The 20,833-nt window shown below is 42.9% G+C and overlaps 1 protein-coding gene across 5 annotated transcripts; it reads right to left on the minus strand.

Annotated features, from left to right (window-relative positions):
* Positions 1 to 1,078: 1,078 nt before the first annotated feature.
* LOC129042580 (sperm-associated antigen 11A-like) lies at positions 1,079 to 16,970 on the minus strand. 5 transcript variants are annotated; one of them, XM_054498789.2, is made up of 4 exons: positions 16,778 to 16,877; positions 16,039 to 16,191; positions 4,143 to 4,220; positions 1,079 to 1,375 (listed from the first exon to the last, which is right to left on the minus strand). In XM_054498789.2, exons 1-4 carry the CDS (start codon positions 16,836 to 16,838, stop codon positions 1,341 to 1,343), a joined length of 327 nt encoding a protein of 108 aa, XP_054354764.1. In that variant the 5' UTR covers positions 16,839 to 16,877; the 3' UTR covers positions 1,079 to 1,340. The 5 variants fall into 5 exon arrangements, with proteins under 5 accessions (XP_054354764.1, XP_054354765.1, XP_054354762.1 ...); XM_054498790.2 differs by lacking the exon at positions 4,143 to 4,220 and having other exon boundaries at positions 1,080 to 1,375; XM_054498787.1 differs by lacking the exon at positions 1,079 to 1,375 and having other exon boundaries at positions 3,923 to 4,220.
* Between the last annotated feature and the right edge of the window lie 3,863 nt (positions 16,971 to 20,833).

Genomic DNA, 20,833 nt, shown 5'->3' on the forward strand with positions numbered 1-20,833 from the left:
CACACGTCGAGCCTCCCTGTTAGCTCTGCCACCTCCCGTGGGGTAAGTGTTAAGCCCCTGAAAATGAAGGGGTTACAAGTTCTGTTGTGAGGCCCTATAATAAAGGAGAGCTAATAAAGGCTTCGCCCCACCTTCTGACCGGATTGTAGACACGAGTACCCCAATGGGAGGGGGAGTGGCTGGAATGAGGAGAGGAAGAAGGCGGTGAAACCAGGGGGTTGTGAGAGATAAGACAGGGATATGGGCTTCAGGCTGTGACTAGGATGTGGCCGCGATCACAGTGGGATTTCCCAGCATCCCCTGGTGAAATCTGCCCCAGTGCTTGGATTAAAAAGGACAGTGGTGGTGCACTGAAGAAGATCAGTGTTTGAGGCTTAGGTTAATTCACTCATTCCTTCCTCTATTTCATATTTATTGTTCTTCACTGGTTGCTAAAGATGTAAATATGCGTATTTATGAATACCAAGCCCTGTCCTTGAGGAGCTCAAGGTCTAGTGGGAGGACTATAAATATGTAAATAAATGATGGCAACAGAGTGACAAGACCCTATGATAGGATGCACCAAAGTGTCTGAGGGGCAGAGACATAGAGCAATTGATAATGCCAGGCAGGAATGCGGGGAGAGGGCCAGGAAAGCTTCAGAGTGGGGTTGAAATTCGAGCCGATTTGAGTACTAGGAGGGAACAGCTCTGTCATTCCTGGTTACTGTGTCATCTCAGGAAGCTGATTCCTTAGAGATACAGTGGAGATGATCATACTTATCTCAGAAGAAAGAGCTATGTGGAAAGTATGAGAATTTGCCAAGAAAAACATCCTGGGCCCCCATTGGACCAGGCCTAGTCCTTCTGCCCCTGCCGGCTGACTGGAGCTCCGGCCCACCACCAGGAACCCTCCTGCCCCTCCTGGGGTTGGCAGAGGGTTCACGCACCTCTGAGTGTCAGCCAGCGAAGCAACTTGCAATGTCCTGGGTCTCCCAACACCTCTTCCCAGCTTCCCCTGACCACAGGCTGAAGGTGTCTTAGCAAGGACAAGGCAGGTGAATCCTCAAGTTGAAAACAGATCTGGACGGAGGGCAGGATGGGGTGGACACAATCACTACTTTTATTTGTCCTCGCACTGAGGATCATACTCCAGTCTCTCACATGGATCCCGGGGGAGCCAGTCCACGGAGCACAGCCCAGAGGCAGCCCAGGCTTAGTCAGAGCCACAGACTGTGGGTGAGGCTCCTGATCTTCTGCTGCAGAGAGCTGCCTTCTGGCCTCTGAGGCCGATCTGCCTGGGCCACCCTGCGGTCACAACTCCAGAAGACAGGAGGCAGGAAGAGGAAGGCTCTACTCTCCTTATCCACAGCGTTGTCTGTGCTGCTGGCCTGTCCCTGTTCCCAAATAAAAGCAGATGCCTGACAATGCCTCAATAAATATCCCTGTTGATTCAGTCTGAACTTAATTCATTTCCACACCCCTGGCATGAATGGTACCCTGTGCAGGGCAGAGACGAATGAGGCACTGTAATCAGTGCCATGACATTCAGGCCAGAAGCGTTGGTAACCTGGGCTCCCTGGCTCTCCCCTGTGGTGACCCCAGCTGCTCCTGTCCTTAGCCCAGTGCTCAGCTTCAGAACAAGTGGTCAAAAAAAAAAATCCCATCTGCGGGCCCTGGAAGGGCAGCGCGCCCCCGCGTGGTAGGTGTTGGTATTGCCGGGATGCCTGCCTGACCCAGGCCTTTGAGGCTTTGAAAAAGAGCGTTTTGGGGATTCTGTCTTAAAACCACGCCAGGACATTTTAGGACTGAGTTCAATCCTGTCACTTTACAGACGGGGACAGGGATGCTATGGAGATCTGCCCAATATCCCAGAGGGGCGGAACAAGAAAGTGAGCCCCAGTTTTGGGGGCTCTCACTTTGTCTCTGGGCTGATCCAGTCAGATTCATTCTCAGGCCTCACAGAGACACTTTACATTGAAAAAAAGAAAAAGAAAAAACAGCCAAAAAGTAAATAAAAATTAAAAAGGGAACAGAGCAACTCCGGAGCTCACCACTGAGGACTCCAGGAGCCTGCATCGCCTTCCCTCCCCTCCCCTCCCCTCCCCTCCCCTCCCCTTCCCTTCCTTTCCCTTCCCTTCCCTTCCCTTCCATGTTTGCTTCCCGGAAGCCTCAGCAAACACTCCCAGGCAGCCTGTTTTGTGCTGGGCAATGCCATAAGTACCAGTTTTTTACCATGCCTGACAGGTGGACAAACACTTCCTTTGGAGAAATTTTACATAAGAGGGAGATAACATTTTCCACAATTTAGATCAGCCCAGGCCCAGGATCCACCTTAAAAATATTAAATAATACAGCCTAGGGCCCACGCGAGTGCCCGGCTGGCCGGCCCTGGACTCTGTGGAGGGCTCCCTGGGGGTTCTCACCTGCATCACCCTGGCAGGGAGGGACGGGGTTCCCATCCTCCCCACCTCACCTGGTGGAGACCCCCTGGTCCTTGGATGAGGCTCTGCTTCCACACCCCCAGGCTGCTGTGCTCTGATGGGGTCTGAGATTGAGCCCAGCTCCTTCATTTCATTTCTGAGGAACATGAGGCCAAGAGAAGGGGCTGCTGTCTAACAGCACCTGCCCGGAAGTCCCATCCTTATGGAACCAGGCTTCAGCCCCCGCAGTGGCCCTTCATATTATTTTGTGTTTCTGGTACACAGATCTGCTGGTGTGGGTTGGTGGCATTCCTCGCTGAGAATGTGTCTGCCAGTTGTGAGGTATGGACGTTTACTGCGTTTCACTCTGAGCCAAGGCTAATAGGGGCCAATGCCCTTCAGGAAGTCATTCCCTTCAGGGATGGAACAATGGCTCTCCCCTCTAGAGGCATGACAGAGAGCCCTGCAGAGGTGCCTGTGCCTAAGAGAGACTTACTCTGTGCACTTCCAGAGGTCTGTCTGATTGTATTTAGAAAAGAAAAAAACAAGAGTGAGTTTAGAAGAGGCTGCGAGAGGCCAAAGGCATGATGCCAAATATTCATTGCAACTTGAGCTGGGAATTGAAACTGGAGCCCCAAAGTGTACATTGTAGGGGGCTCTTTGAAGCACCTCAGCTCATTCAGGAGCACACTGGACTCAGGCAGCGACAGAAACAGGGACACAGAGCATCTTCCCAAGCCACCTGTCAGTTGGGAAAAGCTTGGCATGTGGTCTCTATCTCTCAGCATGTTTGTTTTTATTATTTTTTAAATTCCTTACCTGTGATTGGTATTCACTACTCTTGGAATTAGTATTCAACAAATTCAAGCAGGCTCCAGAGAAAGGCAAAAGGCAGCTAAGCATTCAGGAATCTCCATGAACAGGGGCGCTGCCTTACTCCAATTGCACAGAAATATGTTTTTTAGAAGGATCATAGAAGAATGAACGCTGGCTGATAGGCATACCGAGAATGCCATTTATTAATTACTAGCCTAGGGGAAATGTGCTTCACCTGATGATTTTCATTTTTCTTTCATTGCTAAAATGGACCCGCTTACACCTTATTATACACACTATCAGCTTGTTGTGTTAATAAATTGAAAAAGCCTAAGAATAAATGCTTGAAAACAATACTATCCTACTGAAGTGTGACCTGTTGGTGTTATTACTTGAGGAAGTGTAAAGGGAAAAGGGATAAGGTGCATTACCATCTGGGTGAATAAGCAGGAGAAGGCTAGTGCTGGGTGTGGTAAGAAAGATGTCATCAGGTGGAAAACAGAGCAGCAGATCGGTTGCATTCATGTCCCTCTGAAAATCAGTTTGGAGCTTGGTTTCTAGTCTGTTCCCATCTCCAGATACTTAAGAGATATTCCTTTGACTAGGAAAGGAAAGTGGAATATCACAAAATTCTGAGACCCCTTTGAAAAGGCAGTACATGGAGAAGTAAGGAAGTTAAAAAAAGTCTTTTATCAGCTCTCCACCTTTGGTGCTAAATTCATTCAACAGATATTTATTGAACACCTACTATAAGCCACACATTCCTTTAAGCCCTTGGGATACTTCAAGATCCCTGCCTTCCAGGAGCTTATATTTTAGATCCCAGATCTGCCATCCTTCTCTGGTTTCTCTTTTCCTTCTTCATCTGTATTTGACACGCAACACCTATTCCAGGGATCAGAGCAAATGTCACGCTTTTTCTCACCAGAATGGCAGAAAAAAAGTCTGCAGGTCCCTTGCTGCATATAGCAGATGGTATTTCTAATTCCTGGTGGAACATCACCTATGGATATACAATAGAAGAGAGCTGACATTTAACTCATATAGTGTAGAGACTAGAAGATGACCCCAGCCCACAGCCAAGGGTTACATATTCTGACAATGCTAAGTACTTTTGGACAAGCCCCAGTTTAACCGAACTTTGGCTTCTTAGCTTTAAAACAGGAACGTTAATTTATATCTGAAATGTTGCCAGGAGGATGATAGGGTGTGTCTTATGCATGCTCACCTGGCCCATCTAGGCCCTAAAAAGCCCATGCAGATCTTAAATCAGGGTCCTCGAGCCTCCTGGTGAGAGATGTGCACTAGAAGGAAGCAAAGGGAGTTTTGGAAAACAGAAGTGGCCCAGAATGGGACAGGTCTTGGTCTCTAAGGAAATTAGAAGTATTAACCCATTCTCAGCTTATGGCCCAATTTTTAGTTTTATGTCCTACAATGAAAAGGAGAAAATAAAACCTCTCTCCTCACCAGGACCTGTGGGCTTGTAAGTCACGAATGACCACCTAAATTTTTTATAACAATAGGACACTGGGCAAGAGATGGTTGAAAGAAAGAACTTACTTATGTCAGATCTGCAAATGCCACATACAATGACTTTAAACAACAACAAACAACAACAACAGCAACAACAACAACAACAACACAATGTGGGTCTTGCATGATTATGAAAATGCTCTTGCACAACATCCAACCTCCAGATGGGGTCTAATCTCTGATTCTGTATCATCTCAGCCCTGTCACAGCTTGGAGGAGACAGCAAAGTGAAGAAGGTGGGGGGGTCCACCTTTAGTCAAGACAGAAAAGCCCCCAGCCTGGAAGCGCGGAGACCTGGATTCTGGTCTTACTTCTTCCAATATCTCATTATGTCTCCTTAGGCAACTCATTTAACTCGTTACACTTCAGCTTGCCCATCTGTAAAATGTGTTATATGTGCAAGCAGGGGGAATATTATAAGTTTGAAGACCTACTATGACCATGATGATTCATCGCACAGGGGTAAATCAACCCTTTCTCTGGACTTTGGTTTTCTTTTTGTAGAGTATGGGGCTGCTACAGACAATCTCTGATTCCCTTCCAGCTCTGACATTCATATGACTATAACTTTCTTCTGAAAACTTTTCTCAGACTGCAGTGAGTGCTTGCCACTTGTATCAGAGCAAGAATACCCCTTTGTCTTGTGTCAAGACCTTTATAACACTTATTTAGCTTTTAAAAAACTAAAATTGTCCAAGGCTGAGCCCCATGGTGGCCCACCTGCACCCACTAACAACATGCAGACACACCTACACACTGTCCATACAGACACACACATAAATGGAATTCCTGCATGACCTTCCCCAGGGCTAACCAGGAGACATTTACCTGAGTTTGTTTGGACCAAACAAAAGAGAACAGCAAACAGAAAAAAGACCTTCATGTTTTAAGGTCCATTGAACCTCCCTGCCCTCCCGTGAAGGAGAGCAAATATGATGAATGACGGAATGAAATGGAGCGGAGAAGGCACAAAATGGGACATTTATAGGTTTTTGGGAATACTGATCAGCATGAGCATATTTATCTGCTCTACTGAGTAAGGCTGTGGGCAGAAGGTTACTGACTACTCTTCCCTTTCTGCCTAAAAATAGACTGGCTTCCTGATATTCAGAGAAGCAGGGATCAACCAATAATTCCATACACGGATATTGAAGAGGAAAGTGAACCAACGTTGAGGTATGGCTACTTAGTGCCAAGCGGTGTGCTAGGTGCTAGAGACATGGTTGTGTAAAGATATATTTTCTGCCTTCAGAAAGCTGCGATGTCCACCACAGTTGAGCAGATAAATAGCTTATTTCCTAGCAACATGACTCCCATCTACCAACAGAAACATAGGCCCATGTGCATTAGGAGACACGTGCACGAACGTTCACTGTAGCACAGTTCCTTGCAGCCAACAGAATGCAACCAAATAGTGTATTATGACAACAACAAAACACAATGTATTTCCACACCACAACAAGAATATAAAAACAAGAAGATGTGTACAACAACGTGGATGAACCTCACAAATGCTATGCTGAAAGAAAAAAAAAAAGAGACAACATATGACATTATTCCAAAAATTTGGCAAAATTCATCTATTTATGAAGAGCCAAGATGTTGTCTACTTTGGGGGAAGAGGACAGGCTCTTCTCTCATCTGATGAAGTTATCCACTGTTGGAAGTGACAGTCTAGTGAGGGATGCAGAGAGCCCCCAGCAACCGCAGGGCTGTGTCATCCTGGGCTGGAGGGAGCTTTGTGGGCTCTGGGGTGTTGGGGGTTGTGAAAACAGAGTCTGCAAGGACACGATATTTTTGTGTGTGGGTTTATATAATGTGTGGTATTAAAACACACAGTGGATAAAGCTGCACATTTTGCCCCTATTTGATTTTAGTCCCAGGATCACTTAGATTTATTCCCCTTAAAATTCTCTTAAGCAAAAGGGGCAAATGAGAAGGATGTCTTCTCTCCTATACCCCTGGGCTTCATAACAATTGCTATTAGCTTCTTATTAATCCTTCCAGAGGTGTCCCACGTATATGGAAGCAGAGATGAATCCATACCCCATTTATATGTAAGCAATAACAGACTCTAGATATTATTCTGGACTTGCCTATATTACTTGTTACATCTTGCAGGGCTTTGTTATTCTTCAGAGCAGCTTCATCATATTTTCTGCCTTATTTAACCTGTCTACAACAACCAGATCTCACCATGAGTCTTACCTAGACATGAATTTTGAAAAAGACACATCAAGCAGTGGCCTTGGACTTTCTGCGTGGGTGAACAGTGTGAGCATCTCAAAGAGGCAGGGGCTGGGTGTTCATTTTGAACTTTCCAGCTCTGGAGAGATTAAGCAGGACAATGTGCCCTGGCAGGGACTCTCTGACTCACAGACCTTTCTGTACCTTGCAAAAGCACCTTTGAAGTTAGGACTTTAGGGAAAATTGGGCACTCCAAGCTGCTTTTGACCCTCCACCAAAAAAAAAAAAAAAAAAAAAAGAGAGAGAAGAAAAAAGTTACCTTAAATGTTAGCCATGTACTAAGTAATTGTAAAATAGTTATGAATATTTGTGAGGGTCCAACTCAGTACTTTAAAAAGTCGACTAAAATGTGAAATTCTTTCTCTGTGGAGCATTTGTTCTGAAGACATCTCTGAAATCTCTCATTAAAAAAAAAAAAGAAAGAAAAGCAGTTTCATTTGCCCCTTAGGGAAATTGGCTTCCACACCAAGATGATACCCTAACTTCAAGGGTCCCAAGGAATAATGATAATTCTGAATGTATCCTGTGCATGGACAAAGTGGCTGTACGATACATGAATAATTGTTTGATAAAAACACTGAATGTGGATATTCAAACATTTGAGTCATTTTTAAAAAGTCACTAAGATGACTTATAGCTAAAACAATAAAATGCACATTTTATCCTTTACATTCATTCTTTCTATTTATACTACACCTTATTTGGAAAGGATCCAAGGTAAAGGTGGATGGCATATTTTTTCTAGCAGTACAGTCACTAATCAAATCATTGTGAAATTATAGTTCAGAAAATTTCTGTATAGTTTGGAAACAATAAACTATGATGGAAAATAAATTCATTTGAGGGAGAAATAAATTAATAGTATCAAATTTTATCATGTACCTTCTCCTCCAGACTTGAATCCATTTCCAAATCACAGACCCAGAAAGCAATCCCCAAGGAACTATTTCGTGGATAATTCTGAAGAATAAGGCATATCATTTCAAAGAAATCAAACTAGAAAATCAAGCTTATTGGCTAATTTTGTTTATATCTGGTCATAGGTTCATAGGTTCATCTAATTGCAGAGTTAAAAGGAAATAGAGTGCAATTTGTCCCAACACACAAGATAATTATTCTGATGTGCATCATACTCATGAATGGAAAAGAAGAGTGTAAGGAGAAGAGAGGAAAGATACCTTTGGGTTTGCAAACATTTGATAGTAGAAAAAATGTTTCTGTATTTTAAAAAATATTGATACAATTCAACAGCAAAAAGACAAACAACACATTTAAAAATGGACAAAGGACTTAAATCGATTTTTCCAAAGAAGAAATTCAAATGGGCAGCAAGCGCACGAAAGATGCTGAATGTCATTAGTCATTAGAAAAATGCAAATCAAAACCACAATGAGATATCACTTCACATCTACTAGGATGGTCATAAAAAAAATAAAACTTCAGAAGCGGAGGCTCACCCCTGTAATTCCAGCATTTTGGGAGGCCAAGGCAGGCGGATCACAAGGTCAGGAGTTCGAGACCAGCCTGGCCAATATGGTGAAACCCCATCTCTACTAAAAATACAAAAATTAGCGGGCAATTAGCCGGGCGTGCTGGCGGGTGCCTGTAATCCCAGCTACTCAGGAGGCTGAGGCAGGAGAATCGCTTGAATCCGAGAGGCGGAAGTTGCAGTGAGCCAAGATCGGGCCACTGCACTCTAGCCTGGGCGCCAGAGCGAGACTGTCTCAAAATGTTACAAAACAAAACAAAATTTCTGAAAACAGCAAGTGTTGGTGAGGATGTGGAGAAATTGTAACCTTCATATGTTGCTGGTAGCAATGTACAGTGGTGCAGCTGCTGTGGAAAAGTCTGGCAGTTCCTCAGAAAGTTAAACAATGTGAGTTACCAATATGGCCTAGCAATTCAACTCCTAGGTGTAAACATACAAGCGGTGAAAATAGGTGTTCAAACAGCAACCTGTACATGAGTGTAGTGTTCATAGCAGAATTAGTCACAACTGTCAAAGGTGGAAGCAATGCAAATGTGCCTCAGGTGATGAATGTATAAGCAAAGTGTGGTGCATCCATACAATGCAATATTATTCGGTCACAAAAGGAAAAGAAGTACTGCCACGTTCTCCAACATAGAGGAACCTTGAAAATCTCAGATTAAGTAAAATAAGCCAGGCACAAAATACCACATATTGTATGATTCCATATATATGAAATGTGCACAGCTGGCAAATCCAGTGGCTGCTTACTGGTGTCTCCTTTTGGGATGATGAAAAAGTCAGCTGGGGGTTCTCCCCACTTTTTTATCCTCATGGACAATGCTAATGTTATTCCTCTTGCTCCAGAGATTTTTTTTTTTTTTTTTTTTGGTCTTTCAAGAAAGAGGCAGGGTTTGTGTTAATGAATGTAATCTCTCTTTATGAAGGCATACTAACTTTCCATTTTGGTCTTATTATTTCCGTTTTGGTCTTATCAACTAAGGGAGATTCCCTGGGTGCAGAAGGTCATTTCCCATGACCCAAAGAGGTAAGAATAAGCCAGGTGACAGCAGGTCAAGCCTGCAGAGTTGCGGTGACCACCACATGTAGGGACAGGAAGAAAAGATTAGAAGTGCCCATTATTTATGTCACATGAGGTGCAATGGGGTGAAGTTGACTGAGCCTGCCCACCTGTTCCTTGCCCTGCAGACCTCAGGCATTGAAGAGAAGACAGGCTTCCTGATGATGGGGACTCTGAGCAATGGATGAGTCAGAAGGATCAAATCCCGGGAAAAGCAGCTGGGGTGCAGGCGAGGGAAGGACACTGCGTGGAAGGTGGGCGTGCAGAGTGGAATACGAGGCAGTCAGGTGTGCTGCAGTGGGTTCTGAGACAGCCTCCAGCAAGCTCCTGTCTAAGGACCTCTTCCCACTGCGGTACAACTGGTTGCCATAAAACCTCATCAGGGCTTAGGGGCCTGTACTAAAAAGGTGCTGTGAGAACAAAGAATGCATAACTAATGGAATTGCTGGCTCAGGACTGACCTTGAGAACCCATTATGTTTATTCAGTTGTCTCCAAGCAGGATGACACTTTTTTTTTTTTAATGTCTGTAATTTTTATTTATTTTTATTTTATTTTACTTTAAGTTCTGGGATACATGTGCAGAATGTGCAGGTTTGTTACATAGATATGCATGTGCCATGGTGTTTTGCTGCACCCATCAACCCGTCATCTATGTTCTAAGCCCCGCATGCATTAGGCATTTGTCCTAATGCTCTCCCTCCCCTTGTCCCCAACCCAGCACAGTAAATATTATAATACCAAAGAATGAGAGGAAAAAAAATCAGTTTCTACCTGTTTTTTATGAATCCCAGGTAGGCTCCAAAATCTCCCTGGGTAACATGTTTTAATGTCTATCATCTTTTTATAAAATTATTTTTTTTTACTCACCACTATACAAACAAGGAGTCTTATCATCTTACTGCCCAGGAAATGCTTTCTTATGTTAACTCTGTGAGTTTCTGGGTGCGACTTAAGTCTACAACAGAATGTCTTTGATTATAATTAAGTGATATCTTTGTATACACATATATATATTTATTTTTAGGCACATTAATTTTGTTCTTACAAATGTATATTTAACATTTAAGAGTAATGCAATAACTTGACAGTATTTTTAGAGGTACAAATATCTAAAAATCACCAACAATTTTAACATTAGAAACTTTATTGTTTTTAAACATACTTTTCACAGTTAATTTTATATCAAATATGTGAACATTGGTATCATAATTTTTAGGACAGATAAGTATTTTGAAAATGTTATGCATTTTAATGGTTTTTCACTGTGTTATATTTATTATACCTAAGGAATATGTAATATCTCTGAGTAGATGTATTATAGTTTGCTAATATAGTGCTCCATTTTGAACTTTTTAGAGTTTTTTTTGGTTTCTCAAAGTATTTTTTTATTTCCTAGGATAATTTCTGAGCAGAATAACTGAAACAATGAGAACAAGTATTTTATGTCTTACATACATATTAAGATTGCTTTACAAAGAGGTTATTTAAGTTACCAGTGCTTCTGGTTTTGTATGTGAGGACTAGTTTCAAATACCTTCATTATCCGTGGGTATCAGCCCTATGTGAGTGTGCCCATATATAAGTTGATTAAGGAACATCTTTGTTCAGAAAAAAAGCCTGTAAAGGTGGCATTCTGTAAAGGGCTCTGTGTACCTAGTTTCTTTCCTATGCTGAGCCCCGGGATCCTGATTCTTAACCCAGATACTTGTATTTAGGTTGGTACAAAAGTAATTGCGGTTTTGACCGTTATTTTCAATGGCAAAAACCGCAATTACTTTTGTAGCAATCTAATACATAACAATATTTGCAGGAAGTTTTGATTTATGGGAATTAAAGAAAGCTGCAAAGAGAATAATGAGCTCAAAGTTTTGTGATGTGCAGTTTATTATTAATTAACTTGAGCCTAAAATAATTACCACTGATGAAGATTTTATGGACAGATTAGGCAAATATCATTATTTCTTCCCTATTTATTTATTAAAGACATCCATGAAACTTATTTTAAGTAGATACCCTACAGAAAATTTTAAGACAAACAGCAGATTCTACCCACATTCATTCTTTGCCACCTCTCACTCACTTGCTTACCCTACCAAAGCAATCCTCCACAGCTGGTCTGCATGAGCAAGTAGATATTAGTGGTCAGTGTAAAACTAGCAGAAGAGAAGTCAGCACTTTTAAAAATTGGAAGAGACTTAACTGAACTGCAATATGTGCGATTTCAATGGAAAAATGCAGTTTTAAAAAAATCAATATGTATTTATTCCTAATGAGATTTGAGAAACTATGGTCAGCAAAATGAGAATTAGATCCCATGAGAAAGTCACATGTTGAGAAAGAAAGAGACTATTTGCAAATATAAGACTATTTAAAAATAATTAAAAATCTAATAACTGAACTTCAAAATCCAAAAATAGTAAAAAAAAAAAAAAAGGGCTCTACAGAAAGAGAAACTGATATAAAAATAAATATCTGCAAAGTAGAGAACAAAAGGGAAAAGCATGAAAATTATGGTTGAAAGATAATAAGAAGATATTTCAAGGATAACTGGGGTTTAAGCAGGAGGCGTTCCAGAGAAAGGGAAGATAATTGATGGAGGAAAGAATATGTAAGGTTAGATATAAAGGGAGCAAATGTACATGGATAAGAATAAATTAGTAACCTGGCTGGGCACGGTGGCTCACACCTGTAATCCCAGCACTTTGGGAGGCCGAGGCGGACGGATCACCTGAGGTCGGGAGTTCAAGACCAGCCTGATCAACATGGAGAAACCCCGTCTCTACTAAAAATACAAAATTAGCCAGGCGTGGTGGTGCACACCTGTAATCCCAGCTACTTAGGAAGGCTGAGGCAGGATAATTGCTTGAACCCAGGAGAATCGCTTGAACCTGGGAGGTGGAGGTTTTGGTGAGCCAAAATCGCACCATTGCACTCCAGCCTGGACAACAAGAGTGAAACTCTGTCTCAAAAAAAAAAAAAAGAATAAAGTAGTAACCCAGTAAAACTAATAAATTTTACAGAAGAGAAAAAATGATCAATAAACAAATGAAAAAATGCTCAACTACACAGTAATCAAGGGTGTGCCAGACTGATATCTGCAAGACGGTGGAATAAGAGGCTCCAGCCTTTCCTTCCTTCCATGGATATACCAAAGAAATACCAACACACAGCTTGGTTCTTTCTGAGAGAAAGCCAAAGACTAGTGAAAGACTACTACACATCAAGCAACTGAGAAAATATTCATGTGAAAACAGGTGGGAAGAGCTGAGGCACACTCCCAGCACAATCCCTATCCCAGGCATAGCACCTTACAATTAATTGGTAAGGAAGTCCCAACTCCTAGCTTCTCCCTGAGGAGTGAAGAGTTTGGACCACACATATAGTACCCTGACCTTTATGCTTCCCAGCCAGGGGTTTGGCTCCTAAATCACCTAGATTGGGGTTGATAGAGCTGGGCATCTGCAGGTCTCCCTGAACCACAGACATGAAAGAGATGGTTGGACACAGATTTGCAAGCACTTTTGGCAGCTCTCTCCCTGTGCTCAGGCCAGAGCAGGCAGGCAAATGCCCGCCTCCCGGTTTCTACCTGCAAGAGGTTTATCTACCCATTTTCCCATGTGCTGCCTGAGGGTTGACTTCTGGGTCTGTATCTGGGAGCCAAAGGGGAAGGGTGAAGAGTAGACCTGTGGGAGCCTGAACAGAGGTATAGGTAGGCACTGCACCTGCTCCTCTCAACTAGCTCCAGCAAGAAATCCAGGTCTCCAACTTCTCCCTAGAAGGAGAATACATCAAGCACAGTTTTATAGCTGCCACCTGGGGACTGGCTCCTAAATCACTTATCTCTAGAAGTGAATGTGAGGCAGGAGAATTGCAGAGGAAATTGGAAGTTGGATAAAGGATAGAAAGAATGAAAGCAGAAACAGAAGCAAGGTGAAGGGGTGGGTGAGCAAGAAGCAAGATAAAAGGCAGAAGCAAAGCAGCCAAAACAAAAAGTAAGATAAAGAAGAGAGCAAGGACCCCATGGCCCGCAAGATCCAGACCAAACCAGGAAAGGGCAGCTCTTCAGAGGTAGGCATGCACATTAAAAAGTATCCTTAACAGGATGCCGTATGATAATCAGCTCATTAAAGCTCATGCATATGGACTACCTATCATGCATGTACTTAAAATTATGGGATGGAGACAACGCACATGCCCGCAGAGGCTAAAGTAACTAAGCAACACACTTATCAGTCAAAAGGCAGGCACCGGCAAAAGATCAGGCAGCCTTGCGAAGAGAAGGAAAAAAAAACACATAAGAAGACCCAAGGTACACCGAAGCCATGCTGATCTCATCTGGCAGAAGTCAGCCCACTCTCCCCTCTCCGGGAGTGTAATACTGCACTTCACACACTTTTGCTGCTTGCTTTGCTATCTGAGTATCACAGCCAGTTCTTTGTTCAGGACACCAAAAGCCTGGAACTGCACAGCACCATCGGGTCACAAATGGGGCTCTGCATTTTGTGTCTTCTAAGGCCACAGAGAACAAACGAGTAGTTTTAAAGGGGCAGAAGAGGACTTCCAGAGGGTATTCTTCCAGGTTTAGCACAAAGAGAACAGGCAGTAACTCCCAGCACTCAGTCTCTCCCCAGAAGGCATTTGCCTGCACACTCTCTCAGCTGCTGCTAGAGAACAGGGCTTTGAACTGGCCTGCATGTAGGAGCTGATGGGGCTGACGGAGAATGGGTTTGACCACACACCTAACACCTCAACTACATTTCACAGTACTTAGAATAGAATGGACTCCATTGCACAGTACCTAGAATAGAAGTCGGCATTCAAAAAATAGTTTTTAAATAAAAGAACAAATTATTTGAATTCTTTCTAATAAAAGTTTATTATATCCACATTTACTAGCACAAATTGTGTGATTTTGAAAATTCTGTTCACATCAAGCTAAGTCATCTTCTGTAAGATCACAGGTAGCATTTTTGTCATTTATTTTGCCACAATAAAATATTTGAATTGTCTGGCACAAGTGGCAATATCTCCGCTCCCTGCTGCTCCAACACTTCGGCAAAAAACCTGCACCTGATTGGACAACGTGGCCCAGGAGAACAGGTAAGTGGCAGAGCTTTGTTTCTATATCAGCAACATCAGTTTTAATGTAAGCAGCAGGCGTCTTTCTTTTTAGAGCAGTAGCCTACTTGTGTTTCCATATAATTACAGTATTCTTGACAGAAGCCTTCACTTCTCTTGCAGTCAACAACTTTTAAATCTGATTCAGGTTCTGCATTAAAAAAGAAAAAAATCCATCATTAGCTTCTTAAGACCATCTCCAGAATCAAACAGTGGTCATTTCAGCCGTGAGGGACAGGGAGGGGGTGGCATGGATATGAAACAGCTTTCCATAGTTAATAGCTTCAAGTTCCAAACTAAAACATCAACTCCAGATATATAGCTCTGCCCCACTAAATCTCCTTTAACCAAAGGAAGGAATAATCCTGTCTCATAGGAATACCGTTAGACTAAATAACACATGCCTACTATTGCACCTGTTTATATTTGCTGTGTAATAATTGAGTTTTCTTTTTCCCTTCCCTTGGGAGGAGATCCAGATGAATGAGTCCTTTGGAACTGAGGGCCAATTAGAAAGGGATGGGAGGTTGGGTAGGATGCTGCAGGCATCAAATTCAGCAGGACTTTATTTACTGGATGTCACAGCAATTTGCCAACACCCTCTTGTCTTTCTTGCTCTTGCCCACTGAGCTGCTAACCTAGTTCTCCCTGTCTTAGGATCAGCAATGAGGTTGGGATTAAAGAAGCATCTTGGAAATTACAGGCTCCTCCAGGCCCTTCTGGATTTGAAGCTGGTCCTGCCCAGGGGTTTGGGGGCTGATCAGAAGCCTGGCCCTTCTGGAAGAGTCCAGAAGAGTGGCTGTGGGCTCAATTGTTCCTTGCCATTTCCTGCTGCCTCCTTGCCTGAGTAGACTGACAATACAGTCTATTCTCTGCCCCCATCCTCAGAAAGCATTTCCCAGACCTCATTGGACACCTGGAACTTAGTAGGTATTCAGTAAATTCCTTGAAGGGGAATGACCTCTAAAGCTAAGGGCAAGGGGCTGCAACCTGTCAGGAGGCCACGTTTCCACCAGTGTCTCCTCTGGCTCCTGTTCTTGGAGGAAGTCAGCAATTACAGACTTGGCTTCAGATAAATTGCCTTTTGGCCCCTCAATACTCCCACGTTCCCAGACGTGGCTTCAGATAAATTGCCTTTTGGCCCCTCAATACTCCCACGTTCCATGAGGCCCTCAATGATCCAGCCCCAGAGGAAGCTGTGAGACCCCGTGCCCTCCCTGACAGGCAGGGCAGCCCAATGTACCCACACCAAGTCTTCCCCAAACAATGACTGCTCACCCACCCCGACCAGCACAGACACCTTCCCATCTATTTGTTCCCTCTACATCTCCCCAGTGGATGCACCTGTTGCACGTGTTGCTCCCTGACTCACCTTGGTAAGGTGGGGTGCGCGGTGGTAAGAGGTCCCGTTTCACTGGGTGGCGTAGCAGCTGAAACCTGTTTGTGCCTTGCCCAGGGGCTCTTTCCCTGAGTTCTCCGAGAGCATCAGTGGCTGAGTGGTTCACATGTCTGGCTTGAGACGATCCTGTGCACGTGGAAACACACGGCTGAGGATGCTCTGAGGCCTCCGCGTGGCAGACCCGTCAGCATGAGGTACCTACACTCTACCATGTGAGTGAGCATGGGTGATTGGGTGGGGGAGTTGGGAGAGTTGCTAGTGTTCCATGTGTGTGCACATTTGTGCACATGCATTGTATGCACCTGTGTGTAGAGAGAGAAGAAGGTGAATGACATATAAGAAATGTATGCCATGAACGGTGAGTCTGAGCACCTCCTCAAAGTCAGCGCAGCCAGAGAATTTATTTCAAGTGTCACTAATGCAGTTGTTAAGATTCCCTAAAATGTAATGTTCTTCTGTGTAAGAGAAAGAGAAATGTTAAAAGGATAAGAAAATGGAGTCAGAGAGGGACACTCTCCCCTGGGAAGCAAGTGCCATGGGCCAATTCAGAGTGCCATTTATGAACCCAGTTCAGAGACTCGTACCCAAAGCTCCACCAGGAATACGTGCTCCAAGGACTTCATCTCTCCCTGTCCAGCCTGGACTCCCATACCTCAGATGACCATTGCAGAAAGATTCTGACACCCAGATCTGGGTCACCTTTCCATTTTACCTGGAAGCAGCAGGGCCACAAGGAGAAGGCTGGCGACGGACAGGAGCAATCGTTGCCTCATGTCTGCCAAGAGGACTGCAAACCAGAAAGCACCCAGGGTGGGTGGGCAGGCAGCGGGGCTCCTTTGATGGAGTGGGGCTGAGTGTGTGGGCCCAGAGCGTGGGAAGGGCTGTGCTCCAGAATGACTTTTCATTCTCAAAGAACAATGTGGACGCACTACTCTCCCACTGCTGGTGGAACAAACACTTGAGCCACATATTTCAGGAAGTAAATAATATGCCTGAATGCCTTGGGTGGGTTTGGTGAATAAGGAAGAACAGAGAGAAACAGAAAGATGAAAGGCATGGAGGGGCAGAATAAACATGAATTATCATAAAGTTGCCAATGTCCTTGGATGCTTCTCAAAAGCCCCCTGAAGTTCACGAGAACAGGGACATAAATAAACTGCCATGTTGATTCTATCCTGTTGGCGGAGCGTTTTTATTTTAGTGTTAAAAAATCATGCATAAGACACACAACATAACAGGTGGGACCTGGTTTTGCAAACTGTCCCTTCCTCAAGTTATACAGAGAGTTCCAAGGCTGCTCAAAATGTTCTTTTCTTTTCTTCTCCTCTCTGAGTCTCTCTCCCTGTTTCTTGGTCCCCTCCACTTCTCCTTCCTCGCTTTGGACCCCCCTCCTTTCTATTTTAACTTATTTGAGTTGTCTTGATTTTTCTCTCCCCTTTCTATTCTCTTTACCCCCAGACACCTCCTGTTGATGTCACTGGGTCCAATTCCATTCTTTTAAAAAAGAAAAAAAATCTGTGTTTGAGTCTGGGTTTTCTTCTCTAGTAATATCCAAGCAGAGGACTTGTCTTCCCTTCTCCTCCATCTTTTTAAACATTTTAACCAAGTGTGTGTTTCTTATTTGGCTGTATTAGCTGAGGCATGCATGTAACCCAGACAGTCTGCTCTGGACTTAACTAAAGTGATGAAGGCTTTGGTTGAAGAGTTTTGTATTCACATAACATCCAATATAATATCAGTGATGTCTGGAAAAGATAGTGCTTATCTCATATGTCTCATTTGCATGTATATTTTAATCCAGGCAGAGAAAACAACTTATTTGTTTTGTGTAAATAAAACTTATTTGTCATTTGTGTAAATAAAAATACTTATTTTTATTTTTGTGTCTTTTCCATATGGAAAAAGACCTGGAGAAAGCTGGAAGCAAATGGAGAAAGAGGCAGCAATGACAATAGAGACCTGGGCATCCAGGGAAGCACCAACAAAGGACAGAAGGTTTGCAGCTGCGGACAGATGCACACAGCAGCTGCCCCGGCAGCACAATGTGGAGGCCACTATCTTTTGGGTCTCAGGACAGATTCTCCACTGCAAAGCATGAGGTGCTGGTCAGGGAGAGCAGGAGCATCGTTCACATCCTTTCACTTTAAGGAATTAGGAAGTCTTCCAATTCCAAGAGCACAGGGGGACACTGCGGAGATAGGTGACAACTGGCCCATGATAAGTTTCTTTAATCACTTACTGCATCAAATTCTGATAATTGGATGTTGGAAGAACACAGATGGTCAAGAAAGGAGGTAGACAGCTGCTGCTACCTCAACCCTAAATGAAGATTTATTCACTCATCTACGTACTCTGGGTATTTTTTATACTCTAGTTCAATAGCAATTTCTTACAGTTGTATTTATAATTATTTAAACTTGGAATGTGGATCTTTTATAAAAGTGATGGAAGTTTTGGAGTATATTGGTAACTTATTTCTATATATTTTTATCTTCTCTATAAAAGGAAAGAAAACAAAAACAAGCCCATTCCACTATTCAGATATTGATAGTAATGAATCATTAATCAAAATCATGATTTAAAATATAATAGCATTTGAGTAATTACCACCCAGGTAACGGAATCTTCTTCTAAGTCATTTAAATTATTTGATATAATTTAAATGAAGAAACTGAGCCAAAAATAGTCAGACCTCACTTCCTTTGTCTATGTCTTGAGATAAAGTAAGCCCCCTCTTCCATGCTTCCGAAAAGAACAATCTTAAAAAAGAGCAGCCGGGAAAACCTAGTTCTGCTCTTTGACAGGCAAAAGCTGGTGAAGTCATAATAAAGGCAATTAATGTTACATCTGTCCTAACACAACAATGCTCTCAGCTCCTGTATTCTTCTGCCAGATTTCTGTGTCCTAAAAAAAGTCTTTGAATAATTCTCCTGCTAAAAGCCACATCCATCCTGAGGGGGAGAATGGCAGAACCCATTATAGAATATTCTAATAATTGTTTCAAGATTTTTTTTGGTCCATTCAACCAATAAATCGTATTCTTTTTTAAAACTGCTTAGTATGTGGTATCTTGATTTGTTTGGACTAAGTAGGTGGGCTAAAGTAAAATGATCAAGATTTTATTATCAAATAAGAAGTTCTGCAAATACATATTCCTGAAGGATCTTATTGGAAATTGCACACACGTGCAGGGAGTAAGATTTTCCACATTGTCACATCCTCCTTCTTGCTTCCCAAGTAGCATCCTGGTAAATCCTGGAAAATATGAATGCAAGAAGGAAAACCCTATTGTAGCCCAGTTTGGAATCAGAAGTTCTCTGCAGAATCAAATTTAGACTCTTCTTTTGCATTACTAAATGACCCAGTGAAAGTTTCCCTGGAGGAGACTCACAGAAGAGTGAAGCAAAGATTCCTATTCAGATTTTCTTATTCTTAAGTCTGAGATGGTAACATGCTAACAAGTCTGTAAGACCAACTAGAATGCCATTTACAGAGGCACAGACTTCCCTCTAGGGAAAATAATTGATATATGGAAAAGACACAAATATTAGAGTCTTCTTTGGAAAAAGAAGTCAGGAAGAATTACATGATAGGAGAGAAAACTGCTTTTGGATCGTGGTAAAAGAAGTGGCTTTGAGAATTGTGCAAAAATATTCTTTGGTATTTTGTTTCTTTTTCATGCACAGAATCACAAAATGAATTGTGTTTTCAGAAGTCAATTTGACCTGTAGCCATTTCAGCCATCCCAAGAATGCTCTTAAGGCAGCATATAAAAGAACACAGGAAATCCTTATATGACTGCTAAGGCATAAACACCATTTATTTTTAGTAATAAAAACATGGTATAAGTTTAAATCTGTTGAGGTTGCTTATTCTTTTTTTTTTTTTTTTCTTTTTTTCTGAGACGGAGTCTCACACTGTTGCCCAAGCTGGAGTGCAGTGGCGCCATCTCGGCTCACTGCAACCTCCGCCTCCCGGGTTCAAGCGACTCTCCTGCCTCAGCCTCCTGAGTAGCTGGGATTACAGGTGCCTGCCACCGTGCCCAGCTAATTTTCATATTTTTAGTAGAGATCGGGTTTTCACCGTGTTGGCCAGGCTGGTCTTGAACTCCTGACCTCAAGTGATCCTCCCGCCTCTGCCTCCCAAAGTGCTGGGATTACAGACGTGAGCCACCCTGCCTGGCCGAGGTTGCCAATTCTGAAGAAACAATTATAACATTTTGGAACTGAAAGCTGTCTTAGAGACCTGACCAATATTTGAAGAAGAGGAAATGGAGGATGAGTGAAAAAGCGATGTGTCTATATGTGTTAATTAAAGACTAAAGATCTGGAGCAGGCTATGCACTGCAGACACTACTAACAGAATGAAGTCCACGTAAATAAACAAAGGGTGCTCAAAGTTAAAGGGAAAGGCAGCAAATTTGTTTGGGAAAGAGCAGGAGTTCATGGTGGTCACAGACATAAGAAGAAATGTAGTTTTTCACAGGAAAGTATCTTTTCTCCATGATGCTTTTATTATTTTGTGTGTAATTTCTCATAACTGGAAAGCATTTCAGCCCCTTCCCAGTCCTCAGAGGTTGACCATTTTTTCGCTCGGATTCAGTCACAAAGGCAGCTCTACCACTCACCATGTGTCTGCCTTTGATTTTTTCATGTTGGGAAGACTCAGGACCCCACCTTCTTTTACCCACAGGGCTGTCTGTGCCTATGAAACTGAGGTCCCAGCAGTGCTTGTGGACATATCACAATCTAAAATTCAGGAATAAGAA

The sequence above is a fragment of the Pongo pygmaeus genome, chromosome 7 (assembly GCF_028885625.2).
Source record: "Pongo pygmaeus isolate AG05252 chromosome 7, NHGRI_mPonPyg2-v2.0_pri, whole genome shotgun sequence".
In the NCBI taxonomy this organism is placed as follows: Eukaryota; Metazoa; Chordata; class Mammalia; order Primates; family Hominidae; genus Pongo; species Pongo pygmaeus.

What these genes read in the sequence shown, in the direction of transcription:
- LOC129042580 (XM_054498786.2), bottom strand. Translation starts at nt 16,970, where the DNA reads ATGAAAAGTCATTCTGGAGCACAGCCCTTCCCACGCTCTGGGCCCACA. An exon ending in TGTGGCCCTGCTGCTTCCAG is followed by an intron (nt 16,192 to 16,777) that starts GTAAAATGGAAA and finishes CCACGTGCACAG; the next exon opens with GATCGTCTCAAGCCAGACAT. An exon ending in GCGCACCCCACCTTACCAAG is followed by an intron (nt 14,818 to 16,038) that starts GTGAGTCAGGGA and finishes TTTTTAATGCAG; the next exon opens with AACCTGAATCAGATTTAAAA.